This window comes from Enhydra lutris, unplaced genomic scaffold (genome assembly GCF_002288905.1).
Source record: "Enhydra lutris kenyoni isolate GAN:26980312 unplaced genomic scaffold, ASM228890v2 scaffoldscaffold5, whole genome shotgun sequence".
NCBI classification, from domain to species: domain Eukaryota; kingdom Metazoa; phylum Chordata; class Mammalia; order Carnivora; family Mustelidae; genus Enhydra; species Enhydra lutris.
This window is the reverse complement of record NW_019154089.1, coordinates 13,804,790-13,813,265: the sequence shown is the minus strand read 5'-3', so window position 1 is coordinate 13,813,265 and position 8,476 is coordinate 13,804,790. Positions and strand designations below refer to the sequence as shown.

The 8,476-nt window shown below is 59.2% G+C and overlaps 1 protein-coding gene across 1 annotated transcript in view; it reads left to right on the top strand.

The window, feature by feature from the left end:
- The first annotated feature begins 2,396 nt into the window (after positions 1-2,396).
- LOC111141153 (unc-5 netrin receptor A) overlaps positions 2,397-8,476 on the top strand; it is a 60,281-nt gene continuing 54,201 nt past the window's right edge. Inside the window, exon 1 of the mRNA XM_022493514.1 lies at positions 2,397-2,466. Within this exon, the coding sequence (XP_022349222.1) occupies positions 2,397-2,466 (70 nt within the window). The remainder of the gene's footprint in view (positions 2,467-8,476) is intronic.

Here is an 8,476-nt window from a genome sequence, read left to right as displayed (position 1 = left end):
TCTAATCCCAGAGCAAAAGCTGCAGGAAGAGGAAATGTAAGGAGCACAGATATTGAAGTCAAAGCCACCCTAGAACCAATCTTAGCTAGCCCTGCAAACATTGAATAAGGTTGGGCCTGGACATAAGGCACTTCCTCTCCCTAAGTCTCAATTACCTCATCTGTATAATGGGGATAATAATGTTCACTTAACAGGATTGCATGTGAGGATCAAATTAAAATGTAGGCAAGGACATAACAGAGTCCAGCAGAGACCATTATGATATTATCTAATATCCCAGCCCCCAATCCCAGTACTTCCTTCTCTTCAGTGCCTAAACCCCAATTCCTAACTCTCTTCCACCAGGTGCCCCAAATGATGGTCCTAGTAAGGTTTCACCTCTCCTACCCACCTCTTCCCTGGGAGCATGTGAGGCATAGTGTCAGAGGGAGCAGCTTGGGCACACACCGCTCCTGGCAACACACACACATATGCATGCAAATGCACGTGTGTGTGCATACACACACACACACACACACACACACACACACTCACACACTCCAGTTGGGTAGATCAGGTAGACAAAGCCTACATACAAGCAATCACCAAAGCAGAGTTCAAAACCTGGAGGCCGTTGGATATTTGTGGACATTTTCATCTGGGCTCACATGAGGTAAAAAAATAAAATAAAGATTACTTTTCAGTCAGAAATTTTAAATGCCAAGATTTCACACACAGTGGCTTCTCTTGAAAATGTGGACGATATGGCCGTACTGGGCCCCAGTTCAACACCAGTTGGCACCTGGAATAGAAAAGCCAGCTGCCCCCCTGCGATGGGATCCCACGCCCAGTGACCGGGTCGCCATTGTCTCCTCCGCGCTGAAGCCCAGCGTCAGTACATGTGTATCTGGACATTGGCTGATGTTTCTTACACTAGTTAAGAGAAAAGCAAAACATTTCTCCTAACCCTTCTCTATCAAAATTGGGAAACAAAAGACAGACCGAGAGAGGGCCTCGTGGTTTCAAGAAAAATAGGAGAGCTCATATCGCTTTGTGGAAGCGTAGACCATTATCATATCACCCAGCCTGCAGGACCAATTTACATCATGGACTGGTCCCTATAGGAGGTTTGCTCTGTGACCATGCCCTCACCCTTCTCGTCCTTCTCCGGACCCAGAGTAGGACCGTCTCTTTTTCTGACAATTCGCCCTGGGTATATGTTGCGCGTTTGCCATTTCCTTTCCCCTTCAAGGCAACCGTCTGTTTACTTTAACCAGATTAGGGAATGGGGGTGGGGAGCAGGAGACTCCAACAGCGGTCACTGCTGGAGGCTCCAGGAGACGACGTGACTTGCCCAAGGTCACAGAGCTAGAAGGCGAAGGCGCCTAGACCCTATCCCGGGTTTCCTTAGCTTCTAAAGACCCGCTCAGTCCTTCACGCCCACATCTCTGGCGTCGTGCGCGCTCAGGGCGCAAACACCGCGCGCCCAGTCAGAGACGCGGTGCCCTGGGGTTGTTTTCTTTCAGCGAGAGGCGCTACGGGGTTAGAGAAATCTTGGGTCACACTGGGATCCACCAGGCTACACGGCTGCGACTGCAGGTGGCCCCAAGTCTGGCCTGCCCGAGCGCCGGGGCCCGGGTGCTCTCCCGCAGTCCCCTATCCAAGCCGCGGGCTGGTGGCGTACCGCAGCACGCTGACGGCCAGGGGACACTGCCGGGAGGCGGGGAGCGGAGTGGGGTGGGGGGAGAGGACTGCAGCGGAACCTGCCCCCGGCACCCCTGCCCCAGGCGGTTCTCCGCAGGCTGGCTCCGCGCCGGGGTCGCTGCAGCCCTGGGCCCCTCCCGGGCCACCTGTGCGCAGGCTGGCGGGCCTGGGAGAGCCCGGATCCGGAGAACCGATCCGTTCCGGGTTTCGGACTCCAGGCCCTGTCCCTGGAGACCGCGCGGGGCGGTGGGAGGCCTCCCCGCCCACCACCCCAACCCCTCCCCGGGGGAGCCTCGGGCAACGCCTGGAGGGATCCCCGGAGCTGGGGGTGGCCCGCGCGCGCGGCGTGGGGCGGCCCGGCCCCTCCTTCCTTCCCCCGCCCCGCCCTACCGCCGCCCCGCTCCGCTGCTCCAGTCCGGGTTTTGCGGCGCCCGCCGGCCCGCTCCCCGGCTGCGGGCTCGGCGCGGCGGCTGGCTCGGTGCGCGGCGCGGCTGCCGCTGCGCTCCGCCCCGGCTGCATTGCTGTGCTCCGGGTGCCCAGGGGAGCCACGCGCCGCGTACGCCCCGCAGCCGGCCGCCCCGAGGCAGCGCAGTCCGCTGGCATGGGCCCCGGGGGCGCCCCGGGCTGGGGCTCTGGGCTGAGGCGCTGAAAGACGCCCTCCCGCCCGCGGGGCCCCGCGCCCGGCTGGCCCGCTCGCCCGCCCGCCCGCGGCCATGGCCGTCCGGCCCGGCCTTTGGCCAGCGCTCCTGGGCATGGTCCTCACCGTCTGGCTCCACGGCTCGGGTGAGTCACGCGCGCGCTCTTGGGTGGTTTGCGGGGGACTGTGCGCGCGAACGCTCGCTGCTCTGGGGGGTCCCTGACCCGCTGTGCCGGACCCGGCTGGAAGCCCCCCGAGGCCAAACTTTGCGAGGCGGGACGCGGGGGCCGCTTCTCGCTGCTGCGCAGCTTCCCCGCGCGCTTCCCCGGAAGCCTGGGTTCTGCCAAGTGCTGGAGCAGCTGTCAGCGCGCGGGGCTGGCGAGTGTAAACGCTCCACGCCTCCGGGCGGGGGAAGTTTGCTGGTTGCCCGGCCCCAGAGCAGAGTCGGGGGTTTGAATCAAAGCCCTGGGGAGCCTGACTCTGAGGGTCGCAGATTAGAAGATTTTGACCACATCCCAGTGCCCAGGAAAATGAGGAGGAGGCTTAAGATACCTCTTCCCGGTAGCATCTGACCCAAACAGCTACTCACAAATCCGACTTGGCACCTGGCCTCTGCCCACGTCCAGAACACAGTGTCCTCCTCTGTCCCCGCCACACGCTCGCACACGCACACACTCAGGCGTGGAGGCGCATACACCAGCCCCCCGCCCTTGCAGCCCGCACTGTCAAAGGTCCGTGGCCCCTGGCCAGGGCTGTGGCTCCCAACCTCCTTGGTGCATGGGGGGCCAGAGTTGTGTACCGTGGGGTCGCTGCTGCTCTCCCTTCTAGCTTTCATTGCACCGCCCTTCCTTCTCCCTTCATGTCCCGTTGGCCACCCTAACCTGCTTGGTAACTAAGCTCTCAGCCCACCTCCCTTGGGGTGGGGGGAGTTCCCCAGCGTCCTTTGTCTGCTCTCCCTGAGCTTCCACCTGAGCTGAGTTGTTAGGGCCTTCTGATCATCCCCCCTCCCCACCATCCATGCACTTAGCAGAGCTGAGCTTATGTGTGTATTTGGGGGGGGGGGCTGTCATTTGTGTGATCAAGGGAGCATGAGGCTCACCCTAGCAATGCTTGATTCTTGCTGTCCTGAGAACCTGGGGGATGCCTCCCAGCCTGGCTGGGCCATTGTTAAACCTAGGGGTCAGAAGGGAGCATTGGGGTTCCTGAGATGCAAAGCCAGACTGGAGATCAATGAGTGACAGCTGAGACCAGCCTGATGATTGAGGCTGATGGCTGTTTCTTTAAAGGGTCTCTGCGTAGCATATCCTGCACCCACACTGCCTGGCTGCCCTCCCCAGTCTATCCCCTCAGTCCTTGCTCTGCTCTACCCCCATCCGTTTTCCAACACCCCATCATCCCCCCACCCCTGAAAGCCTCACTTTAGCAAACCCTCCTGCCCCATGACCTCCCGTTTTCATCCAGATCGAGCTGGGAGGCTGCGCTGCTGCTGGGTGTGTGTTCCTATTGCACACATATCCGTGTCCGGGTGGTGCGTGCAGCCCTCAGGGGGTGCAGGTTTGGTGAGCCAACCATGGTGAACTGGGGGTGTTCAATGTCCTCACACAGGGGAGGTGTTGCCAGATACCAAGTAGGCACCCAGGAAATGTTTACTGAGTCGGCTGTGTGTGAGAAGGCGGTGTGGTCATATCTGCATGTCGCCCACGTGAGCACGTGTGAGGGCTTTGGCTTGGCATGTGTGCCCTGGTGACGATGGGGGCTGGCAGTGTGTGCAGCATCGGTGTGTGGGGGACCAGATGAGCTTGTGTGATGGCTGGCCTGCTGCACGTGTGTGACGGTTGTGAGCAGTGGCACAGGTGAGCCCGTATGAATAGGATAAGGGGGTGATGGGTGCTGGCGAGTCAGGGTGCCACAGTCTGGGTGGGGAGGTTGCCACATTGGATGCCTCAGATGGTCACAGAGTAGGGGAACCGCGTCCCAGGTTGGTGGGGCACCTGTTGGGGCCTGGTCCGAGGTTGCCTCCAGAGGTGGCAGGTGGGCACCAATGCATGAGGGCCGCCCTGGAGTGGAGGCTGCCACTGAGCCTCCACTCTCAGCCTGTGGGAGGAGCCTCTGAAGGGCATGCAGGGGCCCTTCTTCTTATCTGGGGTCCCTTACTGCTGTCCCCCACAGGCTCTGGGCACACGTGCCCAGGCAGGCTGGCCCAGAGATGACCCCAGCTCCTCCCGCACCTCCTCCCACACCACCCATCATCTCCTCGGCAACAGCAGCCAGTGAAAAATGTGTGTGAGTGGCTGAGGGAGAGACGGGCCAGTCGGGCAGCAGGGGGCGCAGGGGGCCAGCAGGACTGCAGCCTCCCACTCCCCAGGCCAGGGGTCCACCCTCTGTCGCCACCTCACGCAAAATCCTGTCCCTTCAGCACACTCACCCCCCACCCTGCATGGCCCCGCACACAGAGACCCCGCCCCCACCCAGCCTCACAGCTTTTTCCCATTCATCCCGGTCACACAGCTGGCACCTGCCTCCCCGCCAGGGTGGGCCGCTCACACCTGTTGGTTGCCCCGTCACACAGATCTCTGCACTCCCAGGGGGAGGGGCCCGTGAGAAGCTGGCTCTCCTGGAAGGTGGTGCTGAGGGGCACCAAGCTCTGGTATTGTCCCTCCTGACCCCAGTCGTTGGTCCTGCTGGTCTCTTCTTCGGGCCCCACCCCCATCCTCAGGGCTGGTCCTGGACACCTCTGTTTGTCCCTCACCCCTGGACTAGAGCAGCTGGTTAGGGGAAGGGTGTCTTAATTCTTTAGGGCTAAGAGATACCCCGTCTCACCTTGCCTCAGGGATGGGTTGGGCTGGACTTTAGGGCCCCACAGGTGTCCCCAGGAGAAAGTTGGTCCTTTGACTGGCCTGTTTTCCCTTGTCCATGTTGAGAGGGGCTGGCCTCAGGAAGCTGGGGATTGGCATCGATCCAAGTTCCAAAGCCCCAGCCAGGAGCCACTGGCAGGTTCCTTGGAGTGGCCAGCTCTGGCCTCAGCCAGGGGCCAGGAACCCTCCTGTCTTACATAACTTTGTCCCTCCTGGGGCTGGTCTGGGCCCCAGACCTGCAGACTCAAGCCACACAGTCTTAAAGTCAGGAGCTACCTCCAGCCTGGGGTGGAGGGGCCCCATCTCTGCACAGAGGCCGTGGTGTTGACTGCCTGGGAACACACGTGTCCACATACATGCATGCCTGAGCCTTCTCTATCCAGGCCAACCCTCTCCTGCGGCCCCCTCCTTGCCTTCCCCCTCCCTCTAGTCCTCCAGCCCGGGGCTGGAAACCTTGCAGTCTCTCTTGGCTCTCCCTTCTCCTTCACGCTTCATGTCTAATCTGTCACCAGGTCCTCCAGCTCAGCTCTACTTGTGACATTGCTCGTGTCCCTCTCTTCCTCTGTCAGCACTCCCGCCCCCCAGCCCCTTTCTCCCTCACCTTTCCCACCTGGATCAGTTCAGTGGCCACCCCCATTCATCTCCTTTTTGTGGCTCCTCTGCTTTGATTAATGTCCCTGGTATCCAGGCTGGAACCCCACTAGAAAGCCTTCTATGGCTCCCCAGTGCCTGAAGAAGAAGTCCAACCCTGAGCCTGGGGACCCTTAGGGAAACACCTGTATCATTACTGGGTCTTGGCTTTAACTGCCGGTGAGCTGGGCATCCATGCCTGCAGACAATCTATAGCTCCCTTGCCTTGCAGAACCTGGTGCGCCGGGCCCCACCAGCCACCCTCCCCACCCTATAGCTGACATCTTTTGCTCTGTGCAGACCTAGGCCAACTCCCCCCTGCTGCTGCCAGTCCCAACTCTTCTGCTTATCTCAGCCCCCAGCTTTAGTCCAGCTCCCTCCAGGAGGCCTCCCCGACTCCTCCCAGGCCCACAGCACATTGCTGAGCTTCGAGTGGCCTACAGGAAAGATTCCTCAGCCCCAGAGAGGCCTGTGGGGCCTGCGGGCATTGCCATCGTCTACAGTGCCGTGACCCTGCTTTTAGCCCCTAACGTGCTCTGAGTCACGGCCAGTCAAGTGCATATTTTTCCTCCACTTGTGTTTGGATTCTCTGGCTAGGTAGGGAGGGCTGCTGCGGCTAGGGAGAGGAAGAGAAGTTTACTCTGCCCCCCCTTGGCAGCCCTCCCCCTCCCTGTCCCTGAACACAGACTTCTTCACTCTGGAGAGGCTGGAAATGGCTCCTGGCCAAGGTAGGAATGAGCAAATTAAAGCCCCACCATGGGGTGTCTGTGCCTTGGACCCTCACACAGATGGCAACCCAGCTCATGTGATCATGTGTGTTTGTGGGTTCTTTGTACAGGGGTACAGGTCATATGCCCAGGACTACTGAGTAGGAATGTCCCTGCTCATCCCTACCCCTCCTAGCATAGATGATCCCAGATCAGTGTTTTGTCATGCGAATGATGTCATTCTGGGCCCCAGCCCCGAGGAATCAAGCCCTTGGAAGGTGGGGCAGGGGGGCACGGAACCATGGCATTGCCCATCCTGTCCCTGCGCATCTGCCCTGGTGGCCTCTTCCTTAGGCCCCACCCCGTCCTAAGGAATGGAATTGACACCAGGACTTGGGCTGCTCTGTGCAGAACCTGTTGGGACTTCTGATTCCTGAGACTGAGCACCAGGACAGTCAGGCCCCTGAGCGCCTAGGGATGGTTTCCTCACCACCTGGATGGAAGCTCAGTTTCCTGTGATGGGTTCTATGGTCCATCCCTTCACTCCTCTTGTCTGCTCCCATGGCAATAGCATTGACAGGTGCTTCTGCCTTCTGGGGAGCCTCAGCCCCTTCCTCCTGTCAGGTAGCATAGAAAGGGCAGGGGCTTGGAAGACAGACAGGCTTGGGTTTTAGTCTGAGCCACCTGGCTTTGGACAAGTAGCTTTTATTCCCCAGCCTGTTCCATGTTTTTGAATAGGTTATAGTAAGGAGATGATGGTCACATAGAGGGGCCCAGGATGAAACTCAACATGGAGCAGACAGCTCTGGCTGTTTAACTCCTCCCATTTTCCCTGGCGTTGAAGGGGCGTGAGTCTTGAGGTAATCAGGGCCCAAGTCCAGAGATAAGAGAGAAATACATTTGTGGCTGCTCCAGCCCCAGGCAGGAGTCCCAGGAAGGAGTCATGGTTTTAGGTGGAAGAAGTAAACACCCGCCCTTCCAATCTGTACACATACCGCCCCCTGCAGGGACTTGGGCCTGACACACACACCAATTCCTCCAGTGCGCAAAGAACTTTGGGGCTCTATGAAAATGATGATTTGGGTTCAGCTTGTCCTGGAACCATGTCCCGATGGTCAGCTCTGACGCAGAACATGGCAGTAAAAGGGTGCGGGCCCTGGACCGGACTAAATTCTAGTCCCAGCTCTGCCATTTGATTGCTTTGTGATCTTGGACAAGTCGCTTAACCTCTCTGCGCTGTTTTCCTCTTTGTATCCTAAGCATCAGACTTGATGACTCTATTGGAGCAGAGGCTGGTGCACAGGGAGGCTGCCTTGGGAGCCCGGGGTGGATCGTGCCCTTAGCAGCAGTTTCCCCCAGGACCTGCACACACCTGCTGAGCACCCACTGAATCCCCCAACCACCCCCGCGGTAGCCGCCTGCATTGCCTTAGAGCCAGGGGCCGAAGGTGACTGTGAAGCAGAGGTGGCAACTGTGAGTCCCAGAGCCTGAGTCAGGAACCAGGGCCCTGCCTTAACTGATGAACACCCCCAATGGCAAAAACAGGCCTTCTTAGGGCCGCCCAGAAGGTCAGAGTGTCAGTGCCCACAGCCCACCCCTTCCCCAGGCACAGATGTCAGAAGCCACAAGCAGCCTTTGGCCCTCAGGAGCCAGGATCCCAGGCATGTCCAGGAGGTGATGGAATGGCTGAGTCGGCAGTTCTGGAGTCTGGGTTTGGACTAGGACTTGGACTAGGGTGAGGAATTAAGTCGTGCAAGTGCAGGGTCAGCCTCCTTCAATTTTGTGCCCTTGGCACCCCCTGTGCGCTGCCCTAGTCCTAGCCAGCTCTCCGGCTTTCTTGTCTATAAAAAAATGGTGTGCTGAGAGGACCTAATCCACAGGGCTGTTGTGTGGGTTAGGTGGACTAATGCACGTCATTGGTGTGTCATAGTCCAGGCACGCAGTAGGCACTCTGTAAATGTTAG